Raw genomic sequence first — 19,934 nt, forward strand, 5'->3', positions numbered from 1 at the left:
AGTTTGTTTCGAAATTAAACACACTTAGTATGCTCCCTTTTCAAAATACAATATGAATATTCTCTTCTTATAATCTTCTGCTAGTTGGTTTACATATGCTGAATTTTACTTTAGAACGTTATTCCAATGCATACAATTGGTTGTCAAAAGCTCATTTTCATGTGACAAGCAACTACTGACTTTCCTTTTGGATTATGCAAATTATTGCTTAGAGTCAGTACATCATGGTCCTTTTCTGTGTGTTTGAATGGTGTGAATGTGGCGCACAAATCCTGTCCCTATCTTTCTAAGCTTTGCCTCTGAAAGTGACTTGATACACTCGCTGTTTACCAACTGGATTATCATAGTATTTAGCATCCCATACAGTGGGGTCATCCTATGAGGATCCTGTTGCAACAGGACAAAGAAATAGTCCCTGCCTTGGGGATTATTCAATTTAAATATGAATACATCCATTCAAGCAGGGAGGGCAATTGAAGAATCAGTGGACATGACAATTTCTGAGCCTGTAGACAGTACTGTTTCTACTGAGGATTCAGAGGTTGTCCAACTTGCTTTACAAGATCACTGAAAATTACTTTTTTGTTGGTTTTGGGTGGAACTTTCTTCAGTGCAGTGTTTCAGCATTGTAACTGAAAGGGAGTAATCTTTACTCTTCCACAATAATTCATGCTCTGTCTAATCTGAACTGTTTTACTTTACTGTAATAGGTTCTACTACCTGAGGAAAAGTCCGTGTCTTGCAAACAGGCTTTTACTCCCAACTTTCTAAGCTTTTGAACTGCATTGGATATAGAAAGTATTATACAAAATCTACTTGTGTTTATCTGCTGATTTTATCATACTACTTTGCATGAATCTTGTTGATGACATACCTGTACCATTATGTGTTGAAGATTTCTCATTCTCAAAGATGAAACTGGGATTAAAGTTCTGTATTAAGGGTATTTTAAGGATAAATACATTTACAAGGAAATCGCAATTACTATGAAATGTTGAAGGCACAGAGATAAGTACATCTAAATACTTTGAAGTAGGGAGATGTCTTGGAGTCATCTAGTCTGCCATACATCATTCTGTCCTGAAGAGATAATGTGCATGCGTGTAAATTATGTTCTGGATGTCATTTTAGGCTCCCTGTAGAAAACAGATCACTTAATGCTCAGTCAGTAGGGTTTGTTTATGTTATCCTGCCCTTTGACACCTAGATTCATGAATGGAAGAATGAAAGGAGACAAAGACAGTTTTGATTCTGTTTGTTTAAAATTTTCACTGATACAAGAGCTTGACTGACATATACATAGCTTCTATTTGCAACTGGTAAAGACTGCTAAAAATTAGTATTGGTTAATAATAAACTATGGGGAGTTTGGTCCCTTTCCCCTCCCCTGTCCCTTCTCTGTCATATAAGTGACATAAGCAGTCAGTGCTTGCAGATGTTTTTTCAACCTTTCCCTGGAAAAACTGGTCTAAGAATTTCATGTTAAGGGGCTTCTTTTTTATCTCATTAATTACATTATGTGGTAGGCTTTACTGTATTTTGTTGGGTTCCATGATTTCGGTTTTAAATGACTGAACTGAATTGGAAGAGTACAGATGAAAGATTCTCAGTCTGCGTGTCAGTGGTGGTGGTTTTGCCATTGATTTCAAAATAATTGTGATTTCACTCTGCTACTTTACATGGCTCAACCCGAACAAGATAGAACTTCAATTCCAGTTTTGTAGTTAAACTCTGCATAGGCTGCATAATTGAAATGTTTATAATAGAGCTGTAAGAATAGGAAGATATCCAGTTTATTCTGGAAATTGAATTAGCCTTAATGTATCTCAGCGTCAAAACTTGTGTTAATGGAACGATAGAATATGGGTATTAATAGTCTAAGAAAATACAGTGCTAAAACAGTCACAAACTTATCTAAACATATTTTTCAGTAACAGAAGGTGATTTCTAACAAAGTTTAAAATCAGTGGCAGTAATGCTATAGTCAGTAATAGCTCTATATAAAACACTGATATTCACTGAGGGATAACCTAAGTTGCTTTATGAAAAACTTAAACAGTGTTTTTAAATGAAACAAAACATGAATTGAGATACCATTTGTAGGAGCGACTATTCAGGGGAAGTAATAGAAGGTATGCTAAAGAGAAGCTGCTAGGACTTTGTGATAGGTATTCTTTGGTATAATGAGTATATATGCCAGTATATATATGGTGTATATATATATGAGTATATAATGGTATAATATATGCCAAAGAACGTATATTTTTTGTAACTGCTTTTTAAGTTCTTTTTAATAAATGGCTGTATTATATTAAAAAAACCAACCCAACCACAAACAACTAATAGTAGTGAGTTTTGTATTTGTAGTAGTTGGAAGGTATGACTTATTAAATTATTTTCCCTGGAAAAGCCAAGATGACAGGTGGCGTGATTCTGACAGACACAAGTCTGGTTTTGAGGGGTTTGTTTTTACCTGTTAGATATTATACAATTATTCCTGTAGATGATGAGGAGTTTTTTCTCAGCCTGTGAATGAAGAAGAGCAGTTATGATTGTATGATTGGAGGTCTCTCTTTGTTAAAAATAAAATGCCTTTCGTTGAGTAACACTTAACACCTGCAGAATTCAAAGTTCTAGTCTAAAGATCCATTGCTCCAAAATTACACATTGCATCTCTGTCTCAATATTTACATGTATGTGCCATTTTCCTTGTTGGAGAAGGGAACTGTATTTGAACAAACAGTATTTTTTTTTTTATATTTTTTTTTTTACCCCAAGTCTTGCATGAGACCCAGACTAGCGCAGTTCCACTGTTTTGGTAAGGACTGTGATGGTCTTGCACCAGCAGTGAGAATCATGTAGGCTGTTGTCACTCATAACCCCTTCCCCACAACCCCCAAATCAGCAAAGCTATGATTGTTGGTGGATTATTCTGTAGATACAGTTCTATGACTACGTCATTTCAACAGAGGGTTCTTTTCAGTTTCTACTTTTGCATTTCTCTCACAAGCAAAGACTAAATGTGAAGAAATACAGCACAACTAAGGAAGTGTGCAACAAACACTGACTACACAGCAGCTCATATGTATTTCCATTAGTCAAATAATGGGCTTCCCATCCTTCTACCTCTTGTCTATGTCTGCGTATTAATCAAGTATCTGAAATATGCATACTAGAGGTAACCATTTATACTGTAGTAGTTATAGCTTTAATTGTAAATTTGATGTACAATAATCTGATCCATTTTTTTTTCATGAGCTGTGCTCATAATTTGTTCATTGTATTATTTCCAATCCATTTTCCACAGCTGCAATCCGAATAACTGGCTCAATTATAGTTAGTGTTATCCTTTAATATTCACTGTGCCTCATGGAAAACTTTGAAAGAGATATTCCATTTAAAGACAATTATGCTTAAATATCATGGTTTTCTAAAGACATTTGCATGAAAACAACTGCACATAGAACTCATTTTCATCTTCCATACTCCTATCTGCAGTAATAATTCTCCCGTGTTGACATCATAATCAACTGTCATTTAATATGATTATCAGAGTTCAGTGTGACCAGAATGTTCTGGCTTGGACACATGGATAAATAAAGTAGCATGGCTTAAAAACCAGGCATAACCTTCATTTTGCTTCTGAAAATTGGATTGTTCTGATTTAGGATCTTTAAGAAATAAATGCTGTTAATAAATACACTGAAAATATATAAATGTAAAAACATTGGTTTATGTAGTCTGTTTTTAAAAATAAACAAACTGAAACAAGTTTGAACTTGCATTAAGAAACTTTTGTGCATATTTTTTTTTAATTGCTTCCTTTTTTCTAGTGGCAGCTTTAGTTTTAGGAAATGATATCTCGTGACAGATTTGTTAAGTGGGTTATCTGGTCCAGAACATGTGAAAACACAGGCAGCTTATCAACCGTGCTCATTTCTCTTTTGTACTGTTCTTTTTCATTACACTTAAAAGTACGGGCCTGAAGGCAGATTATTCTTGCAAGGTTTGGATTTCCATAAAGTAGCCGTTGTGTAACTGCTACTCTGCTATACTGGCAAAATACATAATGCTACTACCTACCCTACTATGTGGTTCTTTGAAGAGTGCTAACCTGACTCTGAGCACACAGAAAACGCTGTGTAGAATCAATTGAATGTAAATTAAATGTCTGATCTTCAGCTTTTGGCATATTATTCCTGCCTATACTCCTATTTTATCAAATTGCACTTCCCATTTTTTAAGATTAGTAGAGCTTGAGAGTCACGGTTTATAGAATTGTCATCGTGATAAATAGTAGAGATTAATGCTTTCATCCAAATTATGCATTCTTTTTAGGATGATAACATTACATAATAATAGGGGCAGATTTCCAAAGTCTTGATCAACAAAATGATCACAGAAAGACTTCTTAAATAATTCATTTCCATCTATCAAGGCTGACATGAGGCAGCGTTACCAAACAGCCTCCTTTTGACAGGGTAGTCCAATAGTACAGTTCTTATTCATTGCTCTGCTGCTGGCACAGGAACATTTGTCGGCATGTATCCAGGTCGCCAGGAATCTTGGAATCATTCCACGTTAAAGAACTGTAACTGTAACTAACAAACCAGCTGCTGTATTGAGCTCAGAAGGAAGTCTTTGTAGCTGTGTGGAAGGAACTTAAGTTATTTGCATAACAGCCAGCAGTCTTAGTGGGAAGGGTTGGTAGGAGCACAACGGCGGGGGAGGAATCCAGCTTTTCTTTTCTGGCCATATCTGTCAGTGATTCCATTCGTAAATGCTAGGATGACATGAAAAGAGAGAGGTGAAGAACTCGAGCAAAAGGACTGTACGGGTGTGACGAGAAGGGTGCTCGGTCATATTGACACAGTCTTTGTGGACGTAACAGTTTATTAAATTCAGCAAACAAAATCGGTTTATAATAAATAGCATTACCATCTATAGGGGAAAGTTCGTGACTTGCTAAATTCTTCCTATGGAGAGAGAAAAACCTTAAAGAACAACAAATACAGGAGAATATGGTGCTATCCATCAGCATAGGTCAGTTTTAAACCAAAATGTGCTGTTGTACTGAGTTACAGGAATTTACAGGACTAGGCCAACTTCAGATTTTAAAAAAAAATTTACTAGTATACCTTAAATATACTGTGCCACATCTTCCAATATTTTCCAATAAAAAGTCAATCTACAGTTCCAAAACAGGCATTTCTTTGGTCTTCTGTCATACCAGCTTTACAGTGTAAAGAAAAATAATTATCTTTTTAAATAGTACCTTTTCAATGTACCTTTTGTTTTATGATACAATACTCCGGCCATACTTCATCAAGTATGCCACCACCACCACCACCACAACAACAAGCCTTACTTTCCTGTGGCTTTCAGGATCTCTCCTGCCTTCCACAAATACAGCTGTTTGTGAGACCGAACAGTAAATCATGTTGTGGGTTTGGACTGAAAATAAATTGGGTGGTAGTGTCCCTTTGTTTCTCTTTCCTTCTGCCTCTCACCACCTCATCCCCGATTTAATTTTGACCTGGATTATGTTCCTGATCCAATTCACTGCTTTTGCGCAAATGCTTATAACAGAAAAAGGGTTAACGCAAGGGAAGAATGGAATTTTTGCAGGGTAGCCTTTTCTGACCTTACATGTATTTTCCCATTCTGTAAGAGATTACTTTTTATTTTTTTTTTTTTTAAAAATACATATACTAATGACTTCTACGAATGGCTTTTATGTAGGAAAAGGCAAGAAGGCTAGAAGATGTAATTCACCGTAATTTCAATAAAAATTGAATTAATCTTCAATAAGAAGTCAAATATCTTTCCCCATATGTGAAACTGACCTTTCTGTGTTCTCACTATTTTATATTATTGCAGAAACAGAAAAGGTGATTCTGGAATAGTTTAGTTTTCCTTTAGTGTTTTTATTTGGCAAAGATTTCTCACACTCCTACAGTTGTATAAAGAACACTCTGAAGAGATGATAAAAAAGGTGTCAGCTGTTCTTGTTATGTGTATCCCACGGAAGTTTTCTTGTATCTCACCTTTGTAATATTACTTGTGCCCCCAAAATATTAAGCATATTGACATATCTTAAGAGATATGTCAATATTCCTGGAGAAGGACTTGAGGGTGTTGGTGGTTAAAAAACTGAATACGACCTGGCAGCATGCACTCACAGCTCAGCAAGCCGCTGGCATTCTGGGCTGCATCAGAAGCACGGCTGGCAGGGCCAAGGGTGGTGGGTCTGTCCATCTACTCCACGCTCATAAGACCCCACCTGGAGCACTGTGTTCCTGCTCTGGGGCCACCAACATAAGAAGGACATGGGCCTGTGAGATTGAGTCCAGAGGAGGGCCACAGAGATGGATCAGAGCACCTCCCGTATGAGGACAGGCTGAGAGAGTTGGGTTTGTTTGCCCAGGAGATGAGACTGCTCTGGGGACACCTTATAGCTGCCTGCCAGTACCTAAAGGGGGCTGATAAGAAAGATGGGGACAGAATTCTTTGTGGGGCCTGTATAGATAGGGCAAGAGCCAATGGTTTTAAAGTAAAAGAAGGTAGATTTAGATTAGCTATTGGGAGGAAGTTCTTTACTCTGAATGTGGAGAGGCACTGGAACAGATTACCCAAAGAAGCCTGAAGTGCTCAAGGCCAGGCTGGACGGGGCTGTGAGCAACCTGCTCTAGTGGAAGGTGTCCCTGCCTGTGGCAGGGGGGTTGGAACTAGATCATCTTTAGGGTCCCTTCTAATCCAAACCGTTCTATGATTCTATGACTGATATTTTCCTTTTTGTGCTTTATTTTCATAAGTCAATGTTTAAAAATCCTACATGCCACTCTTGAAATACTGTTTCCCTGAACACATCAGTTGTTTAAGCAATCTTTTGGACTCCTGTAAGAAACCAAAAACTTTGTTTTAATTGACATCATTATCATTAAACAGTAGTTCTGAGAAATTTGTATGTAGTGAAAGTAAGCTGCAATGATGTATTGTTATTGTTATCCATTGGTAGTAACACGTATATAACCATGTCAATCATGATGCTACTCTTATCTTCTGTTTATTAACCCATTACGATACAATAGAAGAGTCCTAAAGTTCACTGTATCAAACACAAATTTGGTTTTGATTTCTGACAAGCAGAAAAAATCTGTCAAGTTTTAATTTATATTATTTCTTTCCCCCCCTGCCTCACAGTTTTGTGATTTGTTTGGGGTTTTTTTTTTGTGAAAATTTTTATGGCGTTAAATGTAGGGGGAAAAAAACCCACATATCTTTTGAGTTCTTGCCACCTCATATCTTCACTGAAATAAGAGGAGAATTCATATTCCAGGCTAATTTGACCTGACCTTTTTTTAAAAAAACTCTGGTAAATACATATTATGCTTATTTACAGCATCGTAAAAGATCATTATGTTGGCATTTTTGTTCAAGGAACAAAAGATGAAAAAAGGTACCTAACATGCTGTCTTGTCTCTGATTGTGGCCTGCTTTTATGCAGTGGGTTAAAGGATGGGCTCTGCCTGCAAATGAATCTTCACAGCGTGAGTCATAGTCATTCTTAAGACCAATAAAGTCATTGAAGAATATTTTTATATCTTAACAATCCCAATTTTGTAATAAAATTAGCACTTATCAATAGGGCTACTATCTTTTCTTATTTGTGGAAGACAACAGATGTGTTAAGCCCTGTAACTGAGTTAACAGTCTAGGTTTCCAGCCAGAGGAATATAATGTAACAGAAACAACTATAACTGTTTTATACAGCTAAATAATAGTTTGCACTCCAGATAGAGGAATGTAAGTAAATCTCCCTTTGGGGAGAGAGGCAGTGGAGGGGAAAGTGAAATACATTTATTCATTGAATTAATAGTGAAGAGAATACTTATTTTTATTCTATTAAATGGGGCAAAACACTTTTCTTTGTCTAAGCTCCTATCTATTTCATGTATTTTACTTACATTTTCTACCAGTCTTGCCCCAATAACTCCTGTGTGTATTAGCCAGTTTTAAGCAAACTTGAAAATGGTGTCTTAGAGGTAGCTATGTTCTTTCACGTTATGTAAAAGACACCGGTGATTAGACAGAGGCTGGGCACCTAAGTTGCTGTCAGCACTGAAGGACATGCGGAGGGCATTGTATATGGCTATTCTGCTTGCAGAATCTCTTCTGCTATTCACTGTGTGTGTACTGGTTAGCCCATGAGAGATAGGCAGGTTCAAATTGCTCGTATCCTGTGGGCATCGTACGGGAAACTGGGATTATTGCAGTTGCTGGGTTTTAAGGAGGCAGAGGATAGAAAACCATACAAAGCAAGTCTCATTAGTTCCAGTTTCTAGAGTGTTGTGTATATACAAGCAACATTGGAAGGTTACTGTTATTGACTATAAACGTTTTAATACACTTTTTTTTTTTTTTTTTTATGAACAGATAAAAGAAATTTGTCTGGATTAATACTGAACTGGATGCATCTGAACTGAAGGAAATCTTTTAAGATTGCTTTCCCGACAGAAGTTGTACAATAATGGTATACTGAGGTTTTTGCTTGCACGTCTGGGAAGACTGTAACTGTGTTTTTATATTGCGGTTCATTGGCCCATAAAAGACAATGTAATAACAAAAGCAACAGTACATTTATGCAATAATAGTGGTTCCCATCCCACTGACTGGACATGAGTGATCAAAGGTCTTTGCAAGAAGATAAGCACAAAATTAGCAGAACTTCCTCAAAGTTCAGGGAGTCTTCAAGAAGCATGCAATCTGATGATTATTTTGCTAGAAAACTTAAAGCTTTGAACGGTAGCATGGGTCCTCCTGTTTCTTCAAGTGCATCTAGCAAAACTGAAAATAATCAAACAAACGGTACACCAGCTATGCCTAAAATGGGTGTTCGAGCAAGGGTATCTGAATGGCCTCCTAAAAAAGATTGCTCTAAAGAGCTGAGTAAAGCTGCTTGGGAAAACAGACCTCCAACCAGTTATGAAGGTGTTGGCTCAGTACTTCCAAATGGACAAAACGACCAAAGTGACGGACAGCAAGAAGAGCTAGAATTGGAATTTACAGAGGGAAAATATTCGATTGGCGATCTTTTTGTTCATTCCCCTCAAAGGGGACTTCATCCCATAAGGCAAAGAAGCAACAGTGATGTAACAATAAGTGATATTGATGCTGAAGATGTCTTAGACCAGAATGCTGTTAATCCCAATACTGGAGCAGCTCTTCATAGAGAATATGGCAGTACCTCTTCGATTGATAGACAAGGCTTGTCTGGAGAAAATTTTTTTGCAATGTTAAGAGGATACCGAGTGGAAAATTTTGAACATAAAACCCTTGCTCCGTTTGGATTTTCTGAGTTTTTCCACTGTGACCCTACAGTTTCTCCAAGTCTACATGCTGCTGCACAGATTTCCAGGGGAGAATTTGTCAGGATTTCTGGCTTGGATTATATGGATAGTGCCCTACTTATTGGTCGAGACAGGGAGAAATCTTTTAAGAGGAGACTAAAATCAGAAGCAGTAGAAACATCTCTATTTAGAAAATTGCGAACAGTTAAAAGTGAACATGAAACTTTTAAGTTTTCATCTGATCTGGATGATAGACTTGACAGAAACATTCGTTCTTGGAACTGTCAGAAATGTTTTGCACATTATGATGTTCAGAGCGTTTTGTTTAACATAAATGAAGCAATGGCTACCAGAGTAAATGTAGGAAAAAGAAAAAATATAACCACTGGGGCGTCAGCTGCATCACAAACTCAGATGCCAGCAGGCCAAACAGGAAACTGTGAATCTCCTTTGGGAAGCAAAGAGGACCTCAATTCAAAAGAGAATTTAGATGCTGACGAGGGTGATGGGAAAAGCAATGATTTAGTATTGAGCTGCCCTTACTTCAGGAACGAAACTGGTGGCGAAGGAGATAGACGGATTGCACTTTCTAGGGCAAATTCAGCATCTTTTTCTTCGGGTGAAAGTTGTTCCTTTGAGTCCTCTCTGAGTTCCCATTGCACAAACGCTGGTGTTTCAGTACTAGAAGTACCAAGAGAAAACCAGTCTATTCACAGAGAGAAGGTGAAGCGTTACATCATAGAACACATTGATCTTGGAGCATATTATTACCGCAAGTTCTTCTATGGAAAAGGTAAATTCTTCTAATGCAGCTGTTCTGAGATATTAATGGATTAGTTTTAAGTTGCTTAGTAAAGCATTTTTTTTCCTTCTTCTGTATAGAGAGTCCTAGTGTATTACAGGGCATCCTGAAACTCTTTACTACAATTAAAGCTGTTATTTTTACTCTCCCAGAGGGATAATCAACACCCAGTGGGTTAGGTATAAAGTTATGAAATACTTGTGTAAGTTCATTCAGTGGGGGGTCATTTAAATTAGTATGTAAACTAATTTTCTTGGTGGGCAGGAAGAAAAGACGACATTTTTATCCAGTAAATGCATTGGAAATACTGATGTCCAGAGTAGAAATCATTATTTCCTAAAATGTGCCTCCAAAAGAGGTTTTAGCATTGAGGATTCTGACTGCCGCTTTCTAGATTCTGCTGTCTTCAAGTATCTCTTGGAGCCTTTCATACTGTATGTACGTATATACATACTCCTTAAGCAGAGAGCTTCTGATGGTGCTTAGTTTTTCAGCATAAAGGGAGGTGTTTTATGCCTTTCTTCTAGCCTTTTACCCTATTTTTTAGGATATGTTCATACCGCAAAGTGCCAGAGTACTCTTTTCAGCAGAGTAATTCAGATATTTGTTATTCAGACAAACCCTTTCCAGTTTGCGGTCTACTTTAGGTGTCTGTATTCAGTACTGCTTTCTGCAATCTCTGTGAAATTTCTGCTTTTGTGGGGACAACCCCAGAATACCTATCTCTGTCCTTTCTGTGTTATGAGTTACAGCTCAGTCTTTTTGCTGTTATTAAAAGAAAAGCAAAAACCCACCCTGCTCCTGTCCTTAAAAGACTGTTTGTTACTGCCTGAGTCTTCATGAAATCATGCTTGCTGGGCTTTCAAACTGTATTTGAACAGCAGGAAATAAGCACTGGACTGTACTCCTGGACTGTACTCCTTCCTCCTGTCACCCTTCACAAGGGACTCAAAAAAGAATCCAACACAGCGCTTGTTTTCACAATACAGTAGACACCTAGAGCATAGTGGCTCTAAACCCACTGTATTCAAAATGCAAGGAAGAAAATAATCTGGATCTGTCATGAAAAAGGAAGAAAAAGACCCAGAGCTAGGGAAGGAGCAGGGAGTAAGTTCAGAGGTTCACAATGGCTCTTAAGCTGGGCGGATTGTAAAGGATCAAGTAGTGTTGAGGGAGTCAGAGTGGAAGAGAATGAAGGGAAATGGTCACAGAAGGGTGGCATATTTTTTGAGGGGCAGAGAGAAGAAAGGGTTGGCATGGATGGAAATAAAAGGAAGATTGTCAATGGACAAAGGTGGTGGCAGGATAGGAAATTAAAAAAAATAGAAAGATTAAGTCAAATGAAAGAAGACTTGTTTGTGAAATGCTTTTGTCATGGATGAGTTACAGGTTCTGAAGTGCTGAATGTTTCTTGTGAAGAAAAATTCAGAGAGATGAAAAAAGAAAATACAGAGTACTCAAAAATAAGAATATACTATAAACAAACCTAATGACCTTTCTGGGAAGTTGATGTGAGTGTAATTAGTTGTAATTAACTTCTGTTCTGGTATTATGTATATGTGATCTCTTGCCTAAAAGTAAAGTATGTTTATATTGCTATAGTATTAAAAAGTTAAGAAATAGTATCTGAGAATTTTATCCCCCATAGTATAATGCTAGGAAACTTTAATTGTTACTGCCCTTGTTACTATTTGTTCTGTAGGTAAAGTCCTTCAAAAGTAAATACAATGTGATGCATTTAACATGCAGTAAGAAATTGTTACCCTCTCACCTTTACAATGATATATATGCCCATGCCCAGTTCCACATTATCTTTCTGTAGAGCTGTAACAGAAGCTGCATGAGAGAAATCTGTGTCGGGTGGCTCTTATGAGACCGGTAGCAAGTCAGGGCAAACACGGTGATGGAACTAAAAACTTTATTTTCAATAGCTGTTATCTCAAGGGATCAGGTGTGTAAGGAATCTCCATATTACTTGCAGCTGAACACGGTTCTCACTTAAGCAAAGTTTATTGTGGGTAGAGGAAATCAAGCAGGCATTTTACGTTGGACACCAAAATGTCTTGCTGCTGTGCTGATCTCCCGTATAAGAAACAGTGACATTTATATGCATAGTGAGTCTTACTTCATGCTTTCATGACAGTGAGCTCTCCTAGCTGATTGTTCATTGAATTGTAGATTTAATAGCGCAGTTGAATTTAGCAAAATAATTGTGGAAGGATGAAATAAAAATTTAGCAAACAGTAGTCACTTGTATATAGAGACATATGTAATGCCATTGATTTTCTTTGTCTTTGCAAGATATCTATGAAAAAGAAATAACTTTCTGAATATTTGATTTAGTTCACAGTTTTATAATTGGCACTTGTCAGCGTACAAGTTTTATTTCTGTTTTAAGATGCATGGAAGAAACACCCTGGCATGTGTAGCACTAATTATTCCATTCCCTTTCAAGAAATGAGAGATTTGGAATTCAGTGTCTTCTGAAATGAGCTGTAGTTTTATACTGCATATTTATAAGCTTTGTAACTATTGTTAAAATCAAATCCCACATGACTGATGTAAAATATGTTAATGTTTATGGAAAATATCTTCTCAGTTTTCAGTTAAGATTTGTAAAAGCTAGAATATTTTATTTTATCTCATGGTTTTGATTCATTAATGGTGTCCTTTAGTGAACTATATTTTTGTGGGATAAAAGGGGATGAGAATGGAAAAAAAAAGTCTGTTGATCTTTGCAAAGTATAATTGAAATATGCTTTTATTATTATTTATGTGTCCTTTTCCCCTTGTGCAATTATCCTCATAATACCTTGAGACCTGACTACCATGTTTGTTATTTGAGGGATGCTTGCAACTGTTTCTTAGTATATTGTTGTATCTGTCTGCCGATACAACAATGACAAAATGTCCTAGAAGAAATGTACAGGCTTAGCAAGCTTTTGGTATTAACTCAGTTTTGTATAAGTAAGACTTTTTGTATTAGAAGAAAAGTTGACAATTATTTCTCAAAACGAAAAAGTAAAAAAATAAGGAATATTTTGCCATCTCTCTTTTAAACAGTTAGAAAATGACACTTATTTTCTTATTTTCTCTCTAGTTGATACTTTAAAATCAGCATAAATACATTTAAATGAGCTTAATGTGTTTGCACTTTATGAAATTTTTAGAAAAGCACGCCTTGAATTAAAAATGTTTTCCCCAAATCCCAGAATAGCAGTAGCCATGCTATTCTTTAATTCAACTTCTTTAATTCCCGTTCTTGAAACTGCTTTATCTATGAAGGTACATATGTAACATCTTTGGTTTTGTGTCTTTCCTATTGTATGAGAAATAAGCAGATATATGCCAAGCTTGCATTTTTCTGCTCCCTGAAACTGCAGCCAAGAAATCTAGTAACTGTGTAATACCCTTTTCCAGATTTACATCAAAATGGAAGGCTATAGAAACCCTAGCTCAGAAGTTTACCTTTTTTCAAAGCCTGAATATGCAGCTGTGGGGAGTTTTTATGTTGTTGAAAGTGTTTGGCCTCTGAATCTGTCCCGTCCTGTCCCCCCACCGACACATCTCTCATCATCCACCATCTCCCTCCCTCCCTCGCCCTGTAAAATCCTGTTCCATTTGAAAAATTTGCCTATTGAAGCTCAAAGTTTTAATTAACACTGGGAAATCCATGAGATATAATTTATCCATGCAAGTAGAATGCTTAGGTTGGGGAAGGAACGTAGTTGGTGAGCACGAGCGAATAATTTACTGTCAGTGCCCCTTTGATCCCAGGTGTTCCTTCCAAAATAAACGGTGCTAGTTGTAATGTGCTGCTACTCATTTTCTCTCCACTGGGAAATGGACTGTAACCACAAACATACTTTATAGATAGATTTTTGAAAGGCTACTGGAAGCTTAATTTAAACTTGATTTGATTTGACAAATAAGGCTGTCATTTATGTAGATGTAACGTTTTCTTTTTTGTACCCATTCTGGGAATATGGATGACTTTGCAGTGAAAGACATTTTGCAAAAACTTCTTTACACATGCCTATAAATACATTATTAAAAAAAACATGTTTCAAAGTAGCTCAAAAATGCTAGCAAAGTGTTATATTTAATCCAGGCAATCTTAAAAGGAGAAATTAGTGTATTTCTTCATTGCTATTTAAAATAAGGAATTACAGCATAGATTGGACTGGAAGACATTTCTGGAGGTCATCCAGTCTAATTCCCTGTTTAAAGCTGCCTTTAAAGACAGGTCCTGAACAGGTTGCTCAGAACCTATTCCCCTTTAGCTTTTGACCATCTCTGTGGATGGAGATTTCACAAATTCTCCTGGCAGCCAGTTCCTGTGTTTGATTCCCCTCAGTGAGGGGCTGCATCTTGCGGTGGTCGCTTCTTCTCCTTTCTGTACCTTGGAGAAGAGTCTGGCTCTTCTTTCCCTATAAAGCCCATCAGCTAGTGGTGTCCTGTAGTTATTTCCCCCCATAACCTGCTCTTCTCCAGGCTGCACAAGCCCACCTCTTTCGGCTTCTCCTCATCTGCTATATGCTCCAGCCCCCTGATTGTCTTGGTAGTTGTCTGCTGACCTTGTCCCACTCTGTCCAAAACTGGACACCACTCCTTACGTGGTCTCAAAGGTGCCAAATGGAGAGGCATAATGTCTTCTCCTGACCTGCTGGCATGCTCTTGCTAGTGCAGCCCAGAGTGTGGTTGGCCTTCATCTCTGCAGGGGGTTCTGCTGGCTGCAGCCTGTTGCTCACCAGGGTCCCCAGTCCTTTTCCACAGAGCTGCTCCTGAGGCAGTTGGTCCCCAGCCTGTGCTGTTGAATGAGCTTGCTCTGGTCCAGATACAGGGCTGTGTTGGTCTTCACAAGGCTTTTGTCAGTCCATTTTTTTAGATTGTCAAAAGGAGAGTTTGGTTTAACAGGTCAGGTTGAAAACTTGGGTGTTTTAGGAGCTGCTTCACATGCAGCTCAGCTGTCCCATCTCAGCATCCCGAGGAAGGGGAGAGTGGGCAGTGAGGCACGGACACCCTATGCTAAAGGACTCGGCCTGTGCGGATGAGTTAACCGCCTTTTGTAAAATACTGCAAGGTTTGTGCATCTCATTATCTGCCCAATGCACATACTACTCCTTTGTTAAAATCCTGCCAGTTATTGCCCTTCATTTATTGCACTCAGCTACAGCCCTAACCACCAGTACCTGAATGCTCTCCTTGAGTTTGGTTACGTACACGAACTTGTTGAGGGTGTGTTCCATTCTACCATTTAGATAATTAAAAAAAATAAATTAGTAACAGCCCCACTGTCAACTTTTGATAAACATTTTAGTAACTGGCCACTGATTAGAATTTGTATTACTGATCACAGTCCTTTGAGGCCAGCTGTCCAGCCAGATTGTGTCCACCTTGTAATTTGCATGTCCAAACCATGTCTTTTCAGTTTAGCTACATGGACACTGTAGCAGATTGTGTAAAAAGTTTTGCTAAAATACAAGTAGGCAACATTCATTGCTCCTTCCGCATCCATAAAGCCAGTCATCTCATTGTAGAAAGTAACCGAGTTGGTCATGCATGATTTGCATTTGGTAAATCTATGCAGGCTGTTTCCAAGCATGTTTTTGTCCTTCATGTGCCTGGAAATGTCTTCCATGAGAATTTGTCCCTTAATCTCCCTGGGAACTAAGGTTTATGGTGAGAAGTCTATAGCTTCCCAGACTCTCTTTCTTGCCCTTTTTAAAGGTGGGTGTAACTACTTACTGTGACCTGTCAAAGGTGATAAAGGGTGGCTTTACAGTGACATCGGCTGGTTCCCTCAACGTGTATCCTGTTTGGTCCCATGGACTTGAGTGTGTCTAGTCTGCTTAAATGGTCTCTGACTTGATCTTTCTCTTCTGTCAGTAGCGCTTTGCTCTCCCAGACTGGGCCAGTTGGCTCACGGATGAATTTAACTATTCATCAAAGACTGAAGGATTACTAACCTCACTTTTCACTTGTTAAAAATGAGTTGCTACTTTGAATATAAAGTCTTAAACGAGAATAAGAATTAATTGAATGAAATGAAGAAAGCTACATAGCACCTTATTTTTTTAAAGACTGTTAGCTTTTGTTGAAGACTTTATGTATAGTTTCTCCAGAGTATTTTCTTACAGCATCAAGAAAAATGATTTCATAGTAACAAAAAATGCAAAAAAAAGTTATTTCGTAGTAACAGCAGTTGCAGTAATTTGAGTTATGTGATATGAGGGACCATTCTGCTCATCAGAATTAGTATTTTGTGATTTATGTACTTACTGTGCAGTTCAGAAGATCAAAAGCCAATGTATTCATTGATCTCATAGCTCAATTTAAAATAATATTTTTTGTCTAGCTGCAGAAATTTTTAATAAAATTTGATAAACGTTTTCTAGGAGAGTCATACTTTATTATTCTCTTCTCTTTTCATTCACTCTTGTGCAAAAGAGCATCAGAACTACTTTGGAATAGATGAAAATCTCGGACCTGTAGCAGTCAGCATCCGGAGGGAAAAGGTTGAAGATGCAAAGGAAAAAGAAGGATCTCAGTTCAACTATCGTATAGTTTTCAGGACAAGTGAGGTAATGTTCTTTCAGTAATTCTGCAAGGGAATGGAAAAATTAACTTAAGAGCTTAGGATGCTAGTTGCCTGTCTGTGGATACATTGCTAACTTTCAAAGTAAATCTGTTACTGGGAAAGGGAGGTTTCTTGTACTGTTAGTAAATGTAGTTACTCCTGGAACAAAGTTTTTGTCTTCTGTACTGCATAGAATTTTTCTCTTTTCGAGCAGACACCCAAAAGGAGGTGAGTTGGCTGGAAGGAACTGTAAGAGCCAAGCAAGGGGACAGATCTTAAGAACAAAGCTGAAGATAAGCTTGGATCAAGCTGCTTGATGTTAAGTTTCTAATGATAGAAATAAAAGATTAATAAATGTAGGGGAAAAAGAAGGGGAAAAATATGAAAGCTAGTACTATGACTTATTTGTAGTTCTGTGTTTTGTTTCAAAATGCTTTCTTTTTTTTTTTCCTGTGTGATATTATTATATACTTCTACATACAGGAAGGAATAATCAAATGTTGGTAAAAATAATTGATTTGGAAGACCAGCTCACTTGTGATTGTTGTAGGACACAACTCAACTTCTACTTCAAGCACATTAGTATCTCTTGCAAACTAATTTCTTGATCACAGGAACTGGCTTTGATTTGTATAAAAATAGAGAATGTTATTATTGTAGCAAGTAACTATGAGTTTTCATAATCCTTAAGGCTATTGCTTTTTATTGTGATTAGGGCACAAAGAAGTGTTAGAGAGACCTCCTGATATCTCTGGGCTCACGTGCTTTTACAAACAGATACAGAAACATATATATAAGGTTTTTTTTAGGTCAGGTTTTTCTTTTGTTGCCAAAAAATGGGCATCTCTGCATATATGTGTGGAGAGGTGATTCAGCTGACTCACTTCTAAGAAATTACTCTCTTTTTTGCCAAATCTAATGAAGATAAAGCATCATGGTTTAAAAAATAGGTGGATGGCTTAAATGAAGGTGGTGGCTTACCTCACTTGTCCACCTTGCATTCAACTACTGTGTCTGCTAGGACAGTATGGCATTAAAATGATCAAATTTTAGTTTTTCTAGTGTTTCCCCCCCCAAAAAAGTAAAATTTCTAGGAATTAGAATAAATTAATAAAATAATCAGTGAATTTCTTTGAACAAAAAATATATTTGTCACTGAGACCATAAGAACCTGTCTCCTTTTTAAAAGTTGTGTAGTAAAGTTTTTACTGGTTAAAAAAATTCAAAAATAAAGATCTTTTCCTTCACATTCTTTCTTCCATGCTTTTGCTGAAACCTGAGGTTTATATCCTTAAAAGTCATTGCCGTGTTAGAACTTGAAATGTTTTGTGTGTTTTACCTTTACTGCAGCTTACTACACTTAGAGGAGCAATTTTAGAAGATGCTATACCATCCACTGCTCGGCATGGCACAGCAAGAGGTCTGCCTCTCAAAGAGGTACTGGAGTATGTAATACCAGAGCTGAGCATTCAGTGCCTGAGACAGGCTTCCAACTCACCCAAAGTACCTGAACAGCTGCTTAAACTGGATGAACAAGGGGTATGTAGCACATGACTTTTCTTTTAAAGACTATTCATTAAAAAAAATAAAAAGTATTTCACAGGCAATGTTAATAAACGTGGATCTGTAATGCAAACCATTCACTTTCTTAGTTTTAGAGATACTTGTGTATTTTCATTGACGAAATGAGGTTTGCTTTTCTAAGAAGATTGTTCTTAAAATACATTGCAGCTTAGAGAAAAAACTGTCTATGTAGATTCTCTTTAGATGAGTGAGTAAGAGAAAGATGATAACTAAACTTTTAACATCAGTAGGAAGTGATTTTCATGATCTGCATTTGCCCTTTAATTTTTACAAATGCTGGATACAAATAAAAATACATCTAACATCTTATTACTGTTGTGTATAGGTAGGGAGTCAAAAGGATGTAACATATTAAGTCTCTACATCGAAAATTTTTGATTGTTTTTTACAGCAACATTTTCTGATTAACATGAAGTAGTCTTACTAGAATAGAATGCTTCTGGGGTCAAACAACTGGAATTGTGATTGAGACTAATGAGTTAACTACATGGCAATGAAATATTCATATGGCTTCAATTTGAAGAGAAAATGCTGAGGCTTATTTGGTTCAGTAAAGTGAATCTGCTTTATTCAAAGCTAGTGATTAAATCTGTAGCTTCTGAATATTTTTTCAAGCATGGGCTTGTAATGTAATGTAATGGCTTTCAAACCAATTTTTAAAACCATGTTTTTAAAAAATGTTCATTTAAAGTGAATATTGCACTTTCTAGGCAAAAGTTAGTATCTAATCTTTTGAACTTGAGTCAGCTAGTGAATCCAGTTGATTATGATGGTGGTATAATCGATTTTTTAATGCTAATTCAGTTTCAAATGTAGTGATTGCTTCTAGCATTGGTAGTGTCTACCATAATTCTTCTGTCATCTTTTGTGGCTGTAACAATTGCTCAAAACCACGTAAATGTAGACAGGAAGAGAATTGCTTTTTTGGGTGGATTGTTAAGCTAGTTTTGTATGTATATTTTACCACTTTCGTTCACTGTAGTCTTTGTGGAGGACTTTTAATTGAAAATTCATTTTGCCAAATGTTCTTATTTTCTCCTGAGTTTGTCAGTTCTTCTGGTAAAACAATAAAGAAAAACCAGAAGCACTCAGTTCTGAATCTTAAGTGTTCCTGATGTACTGTTGGTCTCCTTCTTTCGTCTGAACCCCAGAGTGAGCTTAAGTTAATCTAGTAACTAATATTCACTGTTCAGAAGAGGCAGTATGTTCTAGGCAATACAGAGTATCAGTTTATTTGACCTGACCTGAATATTTCCCAAACTCACTATAAATATTTCCCAAAATTTGGAAATGGAGGTTCTTCATTGAACTGACCAAAGTAATTCTTTAATCATCGACACCTATTTTTAGGACACAGTGTTACATAGCACTTCTCTTTGTTTTGGGTGATCAGTCCTGAAAATTCAGTCCTGTTGTGAAATGGGCTGTCACCTGATGAAATGTAGTATTAATGTACCTTATGTGTTGCTTGTTATGAGGTAATTACTTGAACATAGAAAGCTGTGCATGGAACTGGCATGAGATCCATTTATGCCTTTAATCCTCTTATGAACTTGATGCTTTCAGTTTACTAATCAAGCAAATATAAAAAGAGTTATCCTTGGTAACTGAGGGTGAT

General features: G+C 37.0%; 1 protein-coding gene across 8 annotated transcripts in view; it reads left to right on the forward strand.

The window, feature by feature from the left end:
- Positions 1-19,934, forward strand: part of SIPA1L2 (signal induced proliferation associated 1 like 2) — a 151,861-nt gene that overhangs the window by 55,217 nt on the left and 76,710 nt on the right. For all 8 annotated transcript variants that reach the window (XM_055810595.1, XM_055810597.1, XM_055810596.1 and 5 more), the window contains 3 exons: positions 8,437-10,143; positions 16,603-16,736; positions 18,083-18,271. In XM_055810595.1, the coding sequence (XP_055666570.1) occupies positions 8,679-10,143; positions 16,603-16,736; positions 18,083-18,271 (1,788 nt within the window). In that variant the 5' untranslated portion in view covers positions 8,437-8,678. The remainder of the gene's footprint in view (positions 1-8,436; positions 10,144-16,602; positions 16,737-18,082; positions 18,272-19,934) is intronic.

The sequence above is a fragment of the Falco peregrinus genome, chromosome 7, assembly GCF_023634155.1.
Source record: "Falco peregrinus isolate bFalPer1 chromosome 7, bFalPer1.pri, whole genome shotgun sequence".
Classification (NCBI taxonomy): domain Eukaryota; kingdom Metazoa; phylum Chordata; class Aves; order Falconiformes; family Falconidae; genus Falco; species Falco peregrinus.